At 39.1% G+C, this 16,746-nt stretch overlaps 1 protein-coding gene and 1 long non-coding RNA gene across 3 annotated transcripts in view; both read left to right on the top strand.

Annotated features, from left to right (window-relative positions):
* Positions 1 to 3,692: 3,692 nt before the first annotated feature.
* LOC117507397 lies at positions 3,693 to 5,617 on the top strand. Its single transcript, XR_004559707.1, has 2 exons — positions 3,693 to 3,822; positions 4,188 to 5,617. It is a non-coding gene; the product is annotated as an uncharacterized LOC117507397 (long non-coding RNA).
* A 3,578-nt stretch (positions 5,618 to 9,195) lies between these two features.
* The window catches only part of zgc:92107 (uncharacterized protein LOC492329 homolog), a 139,787-nt gene continuing 132,236 nt past the window's right edge, over positions 9,196 to 16,746 (top strand). For both annotated transcript variants that reach the window (XM_034167252.1, XM_034167253.1), the window contains exon 1: positions 9,196 to 9,328. In XM_034167252.1, the coding sequence (XP_034023143.1) occupies positions 9,315 to 9,328 (14 nt within the window). In that variant the 5' untranslated portion in view covers positions 9,196 to 9,314. The remainder of the gene's footprint in view (positions 9,329 to 16,746) is intronic.

Raw genomic sequence — 16,746 nt, forward strand, 5'->3', positions numbered from 1 at the left:
GCACAGCAGCGAGGGAGCGGTGTGAGTGGCCCGCTGTGGCGCTCAGTAAGCGCATCGGAGGCAGAGCAATCGCGGTGATGGCGACCGGTGCCACGACCGGCCCACCTGATAACGCAGAACACAATGCGCTGTTTACCTCTGCTTCGGTGGTGTCTGGTGGGTTGCACATGCTGCATACAAGTAGTTGCCGTACTCAAAAGACCAAGATTCCTTGCAGATAGGACATGTGCAGAACACAAAATAATGTTCCTTTCTATGGGGATATCCCGATGCGTGTTTATATGACCTGATATTCAGGTTAGAAAAGGAGTAACCTAGGGGTCTTATTTGGTCATACGTAGTCATTAACATTGCAAGGTAAAACTCTCTGTATATGTGCCTAAAACTCTCGTAAATATATTATCTGGGGCTTAGATGTTACTGTGTTTGTTTTTTGTAAACATGTGAGAATCTCAGGTTGTTTCTTCGTTTTTTCAATGGAAATCGCTGTGAGCCGCGATCACTTCCGGTTCATGTTCAAGCGAGACAAAGAATGCCTCCGTTTCGGCGTGTCAGAGGACAAGTTCGGACGTGCCTATCTCGACTTTCAATGCTTACCAGTCGAGTGAGTTATAAGAGAAATTGTGGAGAGCTGGGCATGTCCGAACTTGTCCTCTGACACGCCGAAACGGAGGCGTTCTTTGTCTCGCTTGAACAGCGAATTGGTCATGAAGCACAAAGCCTCCACGGGCTTTCCACACAAAATCTCTTGTTAAAAGTGAAATCTGCCGGAAAATGGTTGATGTCGAGCTCTTGTGATAACCAGAGAAAGTGCACACGACAGTCCCAGCTCCACACAGCCATCCATTTAGAAATGATCCGGTGGTTCGTGCCTGTCGTTGCGGCTCGGAGCGCGGCGCGCCGAGCGCCATTATGAGCCATCCTTAAAGCTGTAGTAACAGTCCTTATTCTCTGTGAAGCCCGTAAAATTTTCACCGAAAGCCAGATAAATTTTTCGAATGGTTTCCAGGTGCCAGTCTCTAACAGCTTTTGAAAAAATTCTGATGGAAAAAAAACCCAAATTATTCCGCCATTTCCAGACAATGAAAATCCGATGACGGGGCGGGACCACTCCTTCCACAGGCGTGCTCACAGGCGAATGACGTCACCAACAGGCGTGGAAAAACTCACGCACAAGGGTTCAAGCTTGTCTGACGTGAAACATATGAATCAAATCCATATAGTTTAAAAAAAAATAAAAAGGTACGATACTTTATGGACAGACCTCGTATATGACACACCAGAATGCAGGGGTGGTGGCCACGCACTTAAGTGCGCTAGTTTCCAGTGCGTAAGGCGTCCTGCTCATTCGTGGGTTGTGTCAGGAAGAGCATCCGGTGTAAAAACCTCTGCCAAATCAACATGCAGATCCACCTTGGATCTGCTGTGGTGAAACATAGAAGCCAAAGGATCTTACTTATGTTGCACAGGCATATTTGTCACATCTGTCCAAAAGTGTGTCAATTAAAGAAAAAATAACCATAAGTAAGTCACATTTATTTCTGAAATGTGATGCTGCTGCTTCGTGCAACAAGAAGCAAAATAATTTAATTGGTGCATTATGTATTTATAACACAAACACTCTGTTAGTTAGCAGAAGCTAACGGGCTAATTAATGTTAATGTATGAGGCCCAAAGAATGCAAGAGTAAATTACTTCTTGCCACCACTAAACAGAAGAAAATGTCCAGAAGGAGCAAAAATGTTAGCCTTTCAGGTTAATTTGAAATCAACTCAACTTTACAAAAAAAAGGAAAACTTTCTTAAGGCAAAAAAAAAAGAAAAAAGAAAAAAAAAAATCATTTACCTGACCTAAAATTAGTTGAGAATATGTTTTATTTGGTAAAAGCTAAACACCTGAAGAACAAGCAGGGACTGGAAACAGCTGCAGTGGAGGAGCCTGGAGGAGCATCAGAGGGGAACAAACACGGAATCTGGTGCTGTCAGAGTTCAAACTTCTGTCATTGAGTTCTAGATTTCATTCATGATTGTTAGATTCAATATTTATTTCATTTATGAGGAGGGAACACTGTACTTGCGATGCTCATCACGCTAGTTTGATGCATATATACTCAAATAAAGCTGACAGTCTGCCCTTTGTGTTCACATTCATGATTTGCATTCAGATAAATAAGATAATATGTTACAGCAGACACTCCTTAAGAACCTGGCTGATATGTTGCCCTTATTATCACTTCAGTGATAACCGCTGTCAGCACCCTCGACCGCAGTGCTCTGAATTCACTGCATCAAACAGCTCATGGACTTACGTGGTTGCAAAGGTCATAAGCAGTGCAACCTGGAGAAGGGTGAGTCAAAACAAAAACTCAAGGCCAAGTAGGACTGATTATAGCTGCTCCGGTAGGTGTCAACGCAAATAATGTTACTGTACTTCTTTGCAGGTGGAAAAGAGCGAAATTACTTCAGTGAATACAGTATTTGCATCTTCCTTTGACAGACCAACTGTTTTACTTTTACAAATGCTCAGTGGTGGGCACAGTTCCGCTAATCGGCTAACCGCTAAATTAGCGTAGCTAACTTTTTGTTATCAGATTAGCTTTTCAGCTAGTTTTGAAAACCATCAGCAGTTAGCGTCCGCTAAATTTTGATCCACTAACTTTCTGTCCTCTAACATTTCTAACAGCCAAAAACATTGTAAACCTTAAAATCATACATGTTAGTTCCTGTCTTTGTGTGTTTTACAACAGTCAGACCGCTGTGAGTTCATCCACCCCCAGCAGAAGGTGGGCGGGCCGGCTACCAGCTGCTGTTGTTTAAAAAAAAAGTAATTTACTTTCCACATACTACTGTACAACACAGACCGTGGGCAGGAGACAGGAAGCGCAAAGTACTTTTCACTCATGGTTATACTTATAAACAACAAATTCTGGACAGTTTATTAACAGTCATTAACAGCAACTCTGTCATTTTTACAAAGTGAAAATATTGCACATATCTTTCAATTTCCCATAATGCCTTTTGGCGCAGTTGTCTGTTAGCACTCAAACCTTCAGAATTAGTGCATTACTTTAAAAGATATGTATGATATTTTCACTTTGTAAAATTGACAGAGTTGCTGTTAATGTAAATTACATTTTGGGGGGGTGGTAGCTGTAGCTGGCAGAGTGCATAAAGACAGAAGCTCTGGCTCATTGTTCGTTTTGGGGTTTGTGATTGCACAGGATATTACTCAAAACTGGCTTATCAGTAGCTGACAGTGTACCAAGTCAAAACTAAAAGTTAGCGGTTTGCTGTAACTTCCGCTAAATTTTTTAGTGGTTTATCGGTTTAGCTTTATAAAAGTTAACTTTTCAGATAGCGGATTAGCGGTTATCGAAGCTAACTTTTTGGTTAGCTGTGCCCGCCACTGCAAACCGTACAGATGGAATTCATGTTGCAGTATAGATTGTAGCCTCCCGAAAACGTCTTATGTTACATTTCGCAGAAATAAAATCCAATATTGTTGTTGCGAAAGCGAACCTCTTCAAACTTTCAAAATTCAGTTTTGTGCTCAAAAGCCTTTTTTAGCATGCAGAAGCCAGCGAGACAAAACGCACTCCTGCTTTCAGCCTCAGCTGTTGCCTCTTTTGCAGTGAAGCCTAATTGCTTGTCTCTGTGGTGCGTGTGGGTGTGTATGTCTGTGCGTGCATGCATGTTTGTGTGCGTACCTGTGTTGTCTCCATGCACATGCATTTGCCCTACGCGCGTGTATGTGCTGTGCATGCTTCAGGCCGACTCATCGTCGAAAGAGGCCGAAAGTGAAGAAGCCGTCCTCCAAATCACTGTGAGTTTGTCTTCACCCGCCTGTTCCTTTGTGCTCAGCTCATGCTCTCTCATCTCCCTAAAACTCTTTTTTTTTTAAGCTCGATCAGATGACCAAGCAGCACGTTGTCTCCTTTTACTGTCGATCTGAGCTGCTCTACTTTAAACTACCTGCATTGCAATGCTGCTCCCTCCCTATTTTCATTCAGTCACTCAAGTCAGAATTTTTAAAAAAGCAATTCAGGTGTTCTGTCATCATGCGTTGTTCTCAGTCCTCTTGTTGTCACCTCTCTATTCCTTGCAGTAAGCACAGACCACAAGTGGAGCCACCGTTTGCACACAGCACTGTTGCTGGTTCACTTACAGTATTTCTTTCTCCCTTCACAGAGGGCAGATTTGGGAAGGGTGGGTTGGTTAACCACTTTTTCCCCCACAACCCTCCACATCAACCTTCTCCAGCAGTGGAAGACGGAGGAGTGCAGGTGAACCCAAGGACCTTGACCATGCTACAATGGACCATAACCTGAGATACCACTCTGCTCTGATCGAACTTTTGACTTCTGAGAAAGCTGCTGATTTTCAGAACAGTTCTGTCAGTCACCACCTCAGTCTCTCACACACACACACACACACACACACACACACACACACACACACACACACACACACACACACACACACACACACACACACACACACACACACACACACACACACACACACACACACACAGAGAGACTGAGAGGAAGCTTCAATGACACTCCAAGTGTCCACTTTTGGCTCACGCACATTTAGACTCGGATTAACCCTCATCCCAAGATGCCTATCACCACACTTTGCATCCTGTCATCCAGGATGAACGGTTTGTTGTCCACGGGGCATTCAGTCTCACTGCTTGTAGATAACGCGTGTCAGCTTTACTCAGCTTTTGTTTGTGTCACGTGGGTGGGACTAGATGGAGACACGAAGTGCGTTACATGTCAATGCTGCTACACACAAATGTCATCGCTCATGATGTTGATTAGCCGAATCATTAGCTCTTCCAGTGTGGTTTCTGTGCACCCAGCTTGTCTGCGCACATAGAAGTGGTGTGGAGGTTTTGATGACCAGTGACAGACTTTTCGCCATAACCTTTTGTATGATAGTGAACCTAAACGCCGTTGAATGTCCTCGATGCAGCATCACGCCTTCATCTCAGCCGAGAGGTGAGGTGACAAAGATTTTACCTGCCTTGATCCTGTTACTGAACGGGAACACGCAAACCACTATCTCACAGTTCAACAGATTGCGTCATTATTGATTACCAATTTCATCATTTATATCGTCGATACCACACTGTAGAAGTACCCAGATAACATGTCCAGCTTGCTATACATGGTGCTACAGGTTAACAATACAGAAGTAAATTTGCTGTACATAACAGTATGTATTTGAATGTATGTTGTGCAATTAATATAAATGTTTACAATATTTTTTATAATACTGAAGAGTCAGACCTCGTTGTATGATATATGACAAAATGACCTTATAGAGAGATGTGTAGCTTGAGATGTTTCTTTGCCCGCAGTTTGTATGTTTGACCTTTTACTTATTTACATTGGAAAAGCACTTAAAAGGTTCACTGTGATGAGATGTGCCGTGTGCATTTAATGGATATATAGTGTACTTTGTGCCAGAGGAACATCACCACAGTGTAATATACTTTGTGGTGTGGCTTCTTAGCTACCTGCCTTTGCTAACTTTTTTTTTAGCAAATATTTCTATAGACCTGAGTGCTGGTAGTAATTGTGAATAAAGTGTTGTTTAACGAAAAACCCCTTGTAGCTCGTTTGTCGTTGTTCACTTGGGTGTTAGTCCAGCAGGTGTCAGTGTCTCCTTGTCTGTCACTTAATACATGGCTGTGATCCAAAAGGGCCTGATGTCACAACCTGCAGGTATAATTAAGGCTTTGATTTCTCTATGAAGTGAAAGAGGGTTCACTTTTAAGATGTTGAGGTTTTATGACTTGTTTGGCTCTTGTTTACTACATTAGTTATAGCAAAAGTTATATCCATGAAACCTAATTTTCATTTACTTCATTTTTATCTCATTTTTGTGTTGTAGCTGAAGCCGTATGTTTACATGCATTTTGGTTAAAACTTTTCAAACTACCTTCTGTAATTGTTAACAAACAGTACATGTTAAACTATAAGAATATCTATTTCCACATCAAGTTACTTAAAGTGACTTTTTACAAGGTAGATGTGTTTCCCTTTTCATTGACTATGTCAGATTTTGAATAGGTTAAAGGTTTACATGCACCAGTTATACTCTGCATGCATTGGCTTAATTCTTTAGGTTTATTTTCACCAGCTGTTAAACCCAATAAGTCACTGCTTCTGAAGGTAGGCCCTTAAATACAACCATGACTTCCCCAATTAACATGTAACTAAGTAATCATTCAGAAACTCATAAAAGTATTTCCAAAAATGTATGCAATTCATGCTGTTTGAAGAAAAATTAATGTGTGTAAACCTTTACCTAATGAAAAAAAGACTGAATATACACTGAAATAAGTCTATCTTCAAACTATTATTTTGAAATAATCATATGGAAATACAGTAGACATAATCAAGTCAAGACTGGGAGCATCCACTGGTGTCATGCGTTGCCACATGCACGACACTATGGAACCACCTTGGGCTCTGGATAGCAACCACCCTGGCAGACAACCGGTCCGTTCATACATCTCAAAGGTAACCTTATATCTACTGTAACCAATTGAAATGATGGTGTCCCCTTGGCTTTCTCCATCTGTTGGGGTCCTTAACACCTACGTGCTGGATCATGCCCAAAGAAACACCATAAGACCAAAATGCCGAAGCTGACATTCCTTCGCAATGCAAAGCATTTGTTAGACACAAAGTCTTTTCAGGTGTACCCAAGGATCCTCCAAAGAAAGTTATTACTAAAGATGTCTCATTGTAGGCTAAGGTCATTGGTTAGCACTCCACACTATGGAGGAAAAAATGGATAGATGCCCATCTCCAAAGGGAGAGTGGGAATACAAAATTTGTTCACAGTTTTTGGTGTCCTTGTGACCATCAGACAAACTGGGCAAAAACATTACCTACGCTAGTTTTCAGCTCTATGGCATTGCTATCTCGACCAAGGAGGTACATATTTTCACTGATGCTTCTTTATCATCAGGCTATCTCAAAATGTTATGTACATTTTCACCAATTCACACATTGGCATTGAACAGGTCGTTCATGTCATGTGACCTCTATGTCTCAAAAGTTTGAACTACTCCACAGACGTTAAATGCCTAGGACTCCCCGTCAGTTATAACTGAAGAAAAGTGTTCGGTAAGAAATAAAAGGGCTTCCTGAAACTCAAACAAGTGCAGTTCCATTGATATACACTGTGATATGTCAGACAGGACCCCAGTGACTTAGAAGGCCAATGGGACACCCATGCTTCAATAAATGCTTATTTTCAAGATAAGGGGTTTGACCTATTATCTGCCATTCAGGAGCCAGGGTGGTTCCATAATGTTTTTGATTGTGGCAAAGTACTGGTCATGCTGTACAGGTGCATGCTCCCAGACTGGGACTTGATTGCCTCAGTAAAGACTGTTGCATATTTTGTGGAGTGGAGCTAATGTCAGCCTGCTAACATGTTAATGTTACTAGCAAATTAAATTACACAAAAAATTTCACAGTGAGAAAATACTGGAGCGCACACTTTTCAGATGATACCTTAGAACAATTCATTAATCTACTAAGCCACCATGCTGGTGTGGAATCAAGCCATTAATTATTCTAAGTCAATACAATAGGAACATGAAACAATAAAATAGGGGGAATAAAATGAAAACATCCAAAAAAAACCCCCAAAAAAAAAACCTTAACACTAAGGAAAGAAGCACAGGTTTGACAGCTTTAGTCCAGTCACACAGCACCTCCAAATGTGTGGCTTTATTATAAATGTTGACGAATGACTGAAACTTGGGCTGTGCTATGACTGTAAAACTTTTTTTTTTTTTTTGGAAAACTTAAATGACACAAGCAGATTTATTATTTTTAAGTAATTATTTTACCTTTTACATTTAACATGCATAAATAAATCTTTTTAACAGATAATTGTTTGTTGCTTGGTTGGAATGCTTATAAGTTGGGACCCACTGGGTGTAGCTCCCAACTTATGATTGTGGTGGTTTTAGGTTATAAATAAACTCCAGCACTCAGAGTGCTTACCATCGCCAAAGAAAAACACAACTCTATAACTACAGGGCATAGAGAAAAATGTAAGCACTGTTGCAATCAGCCCATCAAGACACTCAATTTAGGCTATAAATAAACAACAGCACCCCAGAAGGTATGTATTCCTCACCTGGGTGAATCCAGTAACCTCTGCTGGTAAATCATATGAAATGGAGACCAATGTTAAATGCCACCAAGGTTCACTGAGGTTGATGACATAAATTTATATTTGATCAAACTCATTTTCCTCAAACTGTACGCATTTTATCGAACAATATGCGTGTCCAATCAGTTAGAATTTCTACTTTAGTTGTCTATAAAGTTATTTGAAAAGAATAACTGTGAGCTTGATTCATTTCTCTTTTATTCAATATGTCAGATTTTCAGTTGGTCAAAGGCTTTTCTATAGACCAAATAGAATGTCCCTTTAAATAGCATGAAATGTTTGAGAAGTTCCCAGAAATTGATGGAATAATTTTTAAAAGCTCCTTCATGGAACCTTGGGACCACACACAGACCATAATAATTATGTTACCTATACAACATAAATGGCATAGGTAACATAATTACTATGCATTTCAAACAATATACTTTATGTATTTTAAATAAATACTGTCATTATTATTGATTTAGAGTAATTATATTTTATTAATACTAAATACATAAAGCTGAGGATTATGCATTTCAAATTAATAGGATTTATTACAGCAATGAATATGCATCATGTAGGTTTATTTGGTAGGTTTGTATTAAAATTATCTTTAAAAAGTAAATGGGAATTGTCATGTAATAAAATTACATAAATCTTAAAAGCTAGGGCTAAATATTTCTGTGAGTGTATCCACATTCAAGAGTACTCCATTACCCTGCATTTTTATTTACTTTCTTCCCCTGCATCTAAGAGGGCCACAGCGGAAACAAGTGATTTTCGCTTTTTTTGTGTTCCCCTGTATTTTAATGTATTTTTTGTTGTTATACATTTACTCTCCAAATAAATTACACACAAAAATCAAACATAAAAAATTACATACAAAAATGGACTATCCTCTGACATGTTTAGCAGCTTGTCGCCATGGTTACCGGGCTGAGGGTGGGCGGGTTTTAGCCGGGTGACCCCCTTCCTAACCTGCCTCGCGGTGGAGGGCGGAGCCTCCGTGTGGCGCTGCTGCCGTGCGTCGCCGCTGGTCCACTCAGAGAACCCACTGCAGCTTCTCCTCGACACGCTTTAATCTCTTCTTTTTGTTCAAGCATTGTTTACAATGTGAAGAAAATGGCCGGGACAAGGTGAGTTATCGCCGAGTTTAATTTCTCTGAAATAACGACAAAATAAGTTAAAGTGAGAAAAGTTTGTGTAGCTTAGCTTTGCCTCGCTGTCAGGACATGCTTCTCCGTGGATATAATTACATTGTTCAACTTTACGCCGTCCGTATCTACTTCAACATCTTAAATGTGTGCTAACCTTTGTGGAAATTAAATACTCTGCAGAAAACTCGGTAACTTGAAGAAAGAAATTAATAGTCGCGTAATAGTACTGGAATTGTAGCATTTGTTGATGGTGTCATTTTTAATTTTCAAAGCACATGCAGTAGAGGTGTTTCTGAGTATTGTGTAAAAGTTTATGGAAAAGTTGCTCAGTATTTGATATTATTAAATAGATGTTTAAAATGCGGATGCTTTTCACCTTGAAAATAAAATTATATATAATGTGCGCTAATAAAACTACACTTTCTTTTAAGTGGGTTCCTACAACTCAGGAAATTTGTGCTGCATTTAATAAGGTTTTTACGAATATGTTATTGAGTGATCATCACCGTATGTCTTTGTGTCGTCAGTACACCTACAAAGAAATTACATTTTAAAAAATCTATTTCAAATTAAACTGATAATTAAGAAAAATATATTTTTATTGGCCATTTCGTATTTGATTCCAGTGAAAAAAGACACATCAGACACATATTGATAAATAATAATAATAATAATAATAAATAAAAATAATAATCTAGTGCTGCTAAAACATTTTCAAGCACAGTAAACTACAGTTTGCTATAACAATGGGGGAAGTTTCTCTTCTTGATTGATTTCTCCTCACCAGCTTCGTCTTATTTTTCTTAAACTCCTCCACAAATTGGCTGAATTGACTTAAATTCTTTGCTGTGGTTAAAAGCTAATAACCTAAGCGGAAGGCAAATGTTCCACAGCCCATTTGTCGCTCCCATTTGTACTGGTGGAGTTAACTGGGGCTCATTTTTAGCAACTGGTCAGACTGCACATGTGCATTAAAACTTAGAGGTTTATCAGTTCCGTGAGACAGATGGTTTTCTTTACTTTATACAGTTTTTTTTTTTTTAAAGTGACCAGCATCTATTGAATATATTGCTTGGGTTACCTTCAAATTTTCCTTTCAGTGGTTGTGGTTTCATATGCTTATTCCATATCGGAATGGCTGCAATTAAAACTCTGAGAGTTATTTTTCTTTTATATCTTAATATGCCTGCTGTACATGAGGTTTCATCTGATTATTTTCTCATAGATGTTTTGAGAAGCTGATGTAATTTGATATAGCCTCAAGCAGTTAGTTTGGTGTATTATGCCAGCATGGGTGTGGCAGTTTCACCTCTCCATGCCCAGCTGGTGCTGTCATCTGATGGCTGGTAATAGCTTCACGTTGGTGTTGGTTTTCTGCATGTGTTAACTTAGATCATGTCAGTCCATTTGTTCTCGCTCTTGCCAAACTGTCTTGAGTTCATTCAGTTTGTGACTTTGGGGGAAAATAAATTATACTTGTAGTTTGATGTTGTGTCACGGTTTGTCTGGCTAGCAGTTTGACAAATACAAAGCAGAATGTTCGTTCTATAAATGGCAGGGCACGCCAATTTCTGCCAGTAATTTTGGATACTGATTGGGCCTGTACATTATTAGTGAAACCTGTGATGGACAGTATCACTGTTCAGTATTGTGGTGACGATATGACTTGTGATAAATTAATGAATATTTAGATAAACAGTCACTGAATCACTTTGTCTCAGTGGTCATTCAGTGTTAGCTTTGTGGCCAGACGCATCAATAGAAGAAGACCCTTGCAAGTAAAGTTTTCTTTTCAGATCTACGACCAGCCAGATACTGTTAGTCTAACTTAGCTTGACCATGCAATTTTATGCTTCAATCAAAACATTAGTAGGGGCTGGACTGATATATTCCATCATCTTTACACTTATATTTATTACCCCTTTAGTTTTGTGTTATAAATCAATATATATGGCTTAGTAACATAATACAGTGATAGAGCAGCCAACACAGCACACAAGCGTTTTTCGTTTTTGTTTTTTTTTTCAGGCCTCCTCCACACTCCTGCGATATTTTCAGCTTCTGTGCTTCCTGCGTGTCCTGTGCGTCCTGTGTCTTTTAGTCCAGCTGAAGCAGAATTTTTGACATCAGGATGTTTGTTTCCATTACATGTGTCATAAAATCTTGCCATTCATTAATGCTCTGAGTTCAAATAATTATGACATTTATATGTGTAGTGCTTAAACTTAAAGCACAGTGAATTTACCACGAATTTCTTTTAACAGCAAACATTCCCGTTCATTGTCAAAATCCTGGTGGATTTCACTCAACACAAATTATTTGAAAATGTTGATATAAACTTCATGAGGCAATCACAAGTCACAATCAGAATCAGAAGTGTAATTTACAAGTCTAATACTAGTTTTTGATCATTATCAGGTACATTTTAATATTACTGTATATTTGAGCAGAAAGTCACATGTTCCATCTTTGTCTCGCTGGATTCAGTTGCTTGTTTTCAGTCAACAAAATCATGTTGTGGTTAGCCAGATTTTGTTCACTAACTCCAGTGGTGTTTGGTTGCTTTGCCTCTGAAGTTCTGGCAAGCAGATCCTCATTTTTGCTGCCATTTTCAGGCTGTGATTTTATTTGAAAAAACAAATCCTTAAAAGTGCCCATAATCACTGTCGACGTCCTAAAATTGCTCAACATAATTTCTGGCTCTTCCATTTCTCCTGAGTTTCACCAAAGGCAGAAATGTGGAACTCCTTCTGTGGGCTTTACAGTGTACTCACAGTGAAAACACTGGGCTCCAGCACTTTAGGGCCAAATCTTACCTCATGTCATGATGTGTTTGTGCAAATAAAATTATTTTTCCTTATCCATAGCACCTTAGACTTTTTTTGTGATGTGTTCATTGCACATGCTCATATTGTGATGGTGATGTATATATGATTAATCGGGCAACACTAGTTCTGAATATGGATGTTGTCAGAACTGACATTTTGGTACCAAGTCGATGCTGAAATACTGTTGAAAAAATGTGATGGTACTTGTAGTGTTTCTGTATTATCAGTACTACCTTAGGTTACTGAGCATGCAATTCTTCCGGAAGTGCTGTTATATGGCACACACAAAAAATCAACTACACAAAGATGCCAACAAGTGCAGCTGAAGCAGCAACAGCTCCGCCTCTACTCATTGACAAGAAAAGTAGCATGAGTCAGACACGCAAGTACTTTGCATTCAAGACTGATGACCAAGGAATACTAATTGATTCACAAAACCCATTATGCAAATGGACCATTGTGCCTTTACCATCAAAGGACACCTCAAATGTAGTCAAGCACCTGATGGGTACACATCTGTTTAAATATTTTTCAATATCGCATATAGCCACCTCTGACCACTGTAGGGGGTGCACTATTGTTATTGCCTTACCTGACATTAACAGAATTTTCTTTGTCATTGCAACATGCGCAATGAACACATTACAAATGTGTGCTTAAAACACAATCAATAAGAGAAATCAAGAAGTCACGTGACATGTTCCAAGGAAAGCTTTGAGTTGGAAGTGCTCATGTTCAATACTTTTACAGTGAGCAGAGTAGGAAGCTCACAGGTGTTCCAACATTTTTTTTTTTTTTTTTTTTGGTCAAGCTGTGGTATGTTAGGGGTAGGGCTGCAGCTATCGATTATTTTTGTAATCGAGTATTCTATTGATTATTCTGGCAATTAATCGAGTAATCGGATAAAAAGTACTTTTGCGTTTTTAAACATCAATAGTCCAGGGCTCTCCCTAAGCAATGGCACAATGTCCCTGTGCCAAAGTCTTGACATTTTGCTGAAATGGTGATGGGATGTGGCTTTCTGTTCTGTTTTTTTCCCCCCAACTTGTAAAATGTAACCATTTTGAATTGTTATTTTTTAAGGTTGGTGGACTGGATCCCTATGTGATTTTTTTTATTTTTATTTTTTATCCCTGTTTCTCTGCAATGCAGCAGATGCATTTCACAAGGAGGTTGAACATGCAAGCCTCGCAGTTACTGTTTTTTTTTTTTGTTTTTTTTTGGAGTTACCATGTTTGTGAATCATTGTGTGTTGCCCAGAAAAAGCGAAACACTTAGTGCGAGTCTGAACAGCAGCCGGCTTCGACTGTGGGTACCCGGCCGTCGGGTCAATAGTCACTTACCATGTCGAGCAGACCGTGTGTTTTTTAATAATAGACAAACACACTGCTTCGCTTTAAATGCACAGTAAGTCTTTCAGATGATCAGTGTGGACCCTCTTTCTCTTAAAAGGCTTTATTTTACTCTGTGTCACATTGGAAAGCGGTAGCTTTAAGGGCTAAATTACATGGAAATATAGACTGGAATGGGCGTGCGTGCCTCAATCTTTTAGCGTGCTCAGGACAGGAAGGCGCCATTACTAAGGGTGGAGATGTGCCGATCATCAATAATAAATGGACCGCTTTTTTTGCACTAGAGTCGCTATTTCTTAACAGATTTTATTAAATGTGGTCTTGCTTTAAAGCCATTTGAAAGCTCTTTCTAATGAATCAATGCATGTGTGGGTAGAAAAAAAAAAAACTTTTATGTAAAATGCAGAAATTTGGGGAAATTATAACAAACTGTGCTGCTTTTTTCTCTCTATTGTCGCTATTTGTTAACAGATTTGAATAAAAGTAGGCTTGTTTTAAAGCCCTTTAATTGCTCTTTCTAATGAACCCATAGATGCCTGGGTAGAAAAAATGTTTTATGTAAAGTGTGGAAATTTGGGGAAAATATGCCATTCTGTTCATTTACTGTGATTTTTTTTTTTTCCTGTCATCATAATTCTCGATGGATTTTTATAAATGAAGCCTTGTAAGTTGTATTCAAGCTGATTAAAAGTCCTAATGAACCCATACATGCCTAGATAAAAAATCCTTATGTATTAAAATATAAATCTGAAGTATGCCTTGCCATTGTGGTCATTTACCTTGCTACTTTTTCCACTGTAATATTATTGCTAGTCTTTTAATGACAACAACGTATATATGATTTTTTACTAACATTTTATTACAAGTAGATATAAAGCCATTCAGAATTTATGACTTTTGACCCTCAGACAGGGTAAAAATTACCTCCTCCATCCCCTCCAACCACATTGTTAAAATTTAAATGCCGCCTGTGACCAACATGTACATATCATATTAAACAACAACTGCAAGTGTATGTATATATATATAGGCCTCCTGATCCACACACACCTCCCCCAGCTCCCCCGGGGGAACCCCAAGGCGTTCCCAAGCCAGCCGAGAGATGTAGTCCCTCCAGCGTGTCCTGGGTCTTCCCCGGGGCCTCCTCCCAGTGGGACGTGCCCATATATATAATTTAAACATTTTTGTTTCCATATCTGTATGCATGTGAACGCAGCTTAATGAAAAGAACTTAGGCATTGAGTTATAGTCTCAGTATATTGATATTAAATTGCGACATAACGACTTTAAAATAGACATTTGTTTTACATAATCACATTAAGGCTATTGTACAGTTCATTTTAGTATTCGGGAATTTGTTTTTGTAGTTGGTGCAGTTGATGGTGACGCATTGGCTGCCTTTTTTCCCCTCATTTTGCTTCTGTTTAACTGGCTCAAGACGCTCTCTCCACCCTTAGTAATGGCCGCCGTGCGGCACGCCGCTAGTTATGTGACGTCCATTCCAGTCTCTATTTCCATGCTAAATTATTAGCTGTTACACGGCCTGAGCGCATGCTCTAGTCTTCTTCTGTTGTTTTTCTGGGGACATTGCAGCGCCACACACAGACCTAGCATATGTACTACATCGTTTAAACGAAGCTTCGAGTCAGAATTTGCCTCGATCATTTTTTGTAATCAAATTATTCAAGTTATTTGAGTAATCGTTTCAGCCCTAGTTAGGGGAATGGAGCAGCCTAGAATTTCACTGCATGATTTTAGAAAATGGACAGTGATTACTCATACTTTAAAGGATTTATTTTGGAAAAAACTGAGACTGAAGTCAGCAGAAAGAAAGAGGACCTGCTCGTGGGAATGTTCATGGCAAATCAACCAAACGCCACTGGAATTACTGCCCAACATTTAGCACATTGTAGCAAGATTTTGTTGACTGAAGGTGAAGGACAGCTGCTGAATACAGTGAAAATGGAATCAAACTAGTGGACGAGAAATACAACTGGGAAGGAAGACAGGTGAATTTTCAATGAGAACACACTGATAAGAGCTAAATTAGCATGTGGTTAATATTGTTCAATAATTAAAATTCACATATGTGATTGACAAATGAAGTTTGTATCAACATTCTCAAATAATTTGTTGATCTGTGAGGCCTGCCAGGATTTTGATCAACACCATCAGAACACATAAAGTACATGTACATAAGTGTTCACACTAGGCATGTGAATCTCAACACTGATTCGATACCCATCTCAATACACTACCAGCAATGCGATACATATAGCGATACATGATGATACGATGCGATACGATTCACCCCTGTTCCCAATTCAATGTCATTTGATATGTATTTGATGGCAATTCAATTTCTCACAATGCGATAAGATGCAATTTGGTGCGATACGATGCGATTCAACATGATGCAAAGAAATTATACCAAAAATTTAAACAGAAAATAGGAAGCTGCAATTGAGTATGGTACTATGGTACTTTTCTTCTTCTTCTGATTCTACGAGAGGGAGAGAATTTGTTTTACTCCTTATAAGCAGTAAATTTACCAGATTCAATGCTAAAGAACAGGAATCACTTCCCTCATATTTGGAACCTGTTTGATCACACTGTCAGAACTTAAACAGTACAGTAAACAGTAAAACAATGTCACTCTCAATGAGTGACTTAAAGTGAGTCACTCAATGACAGACCACTGCCTTAGCAAAAGTAATTTGAGATACTTTCTTACCAGTTTTGCTGAGTTGCACAGCGGCAGCCATGGCCACGGCATTCCAGAATTATTTGAGTTACTCAACTAATCATTTCAGCCCTAATGTACTGTATATACACATGCATCTTCAAGTGCTTATCATATATATATATATATATATATATACACTCAACAAAAATATAAACGCAACACTTTTGGTTTTGCTCCCATTTTGTATGAGATGAACTCAAAGATCTAAAACTTTTTCCACATACACAATATCACCATGTCCCTCAAATATTGTTCACAAACCAGTCTAAATCTGTGATAGTGAGCACTTCTCCTTTGCTGAGATAATCCATCCCACCTCACAGGTGTGCCATATCAAGATGCTGATTAGACACCATGATTAGTGCACAGGTGTGCCTTAGACTGTCCACAATAAAAGGCCACTCTGAAAGGTGCAGTTTTATCACACAGCACAATGCCACAGATGTCGCAAGATTTGAGGGAGCGTGCAAT

Source organism: Thalassophryne amazonica, chromosome 3 (genome assembly GCF_902500255.1).
Source record: "Thalassophryne amazonica chromosome 3, fThaAma1.1, whole genome shotgun sequence".
In the NCBI taxonomy this organism is placed as follows: Eukaryota; Metazoa; Chordata; class Actinopteri; order Batrachoidiformes; family Batrachoididae; genus Thalassophryne; species Thalassophryne amazonica.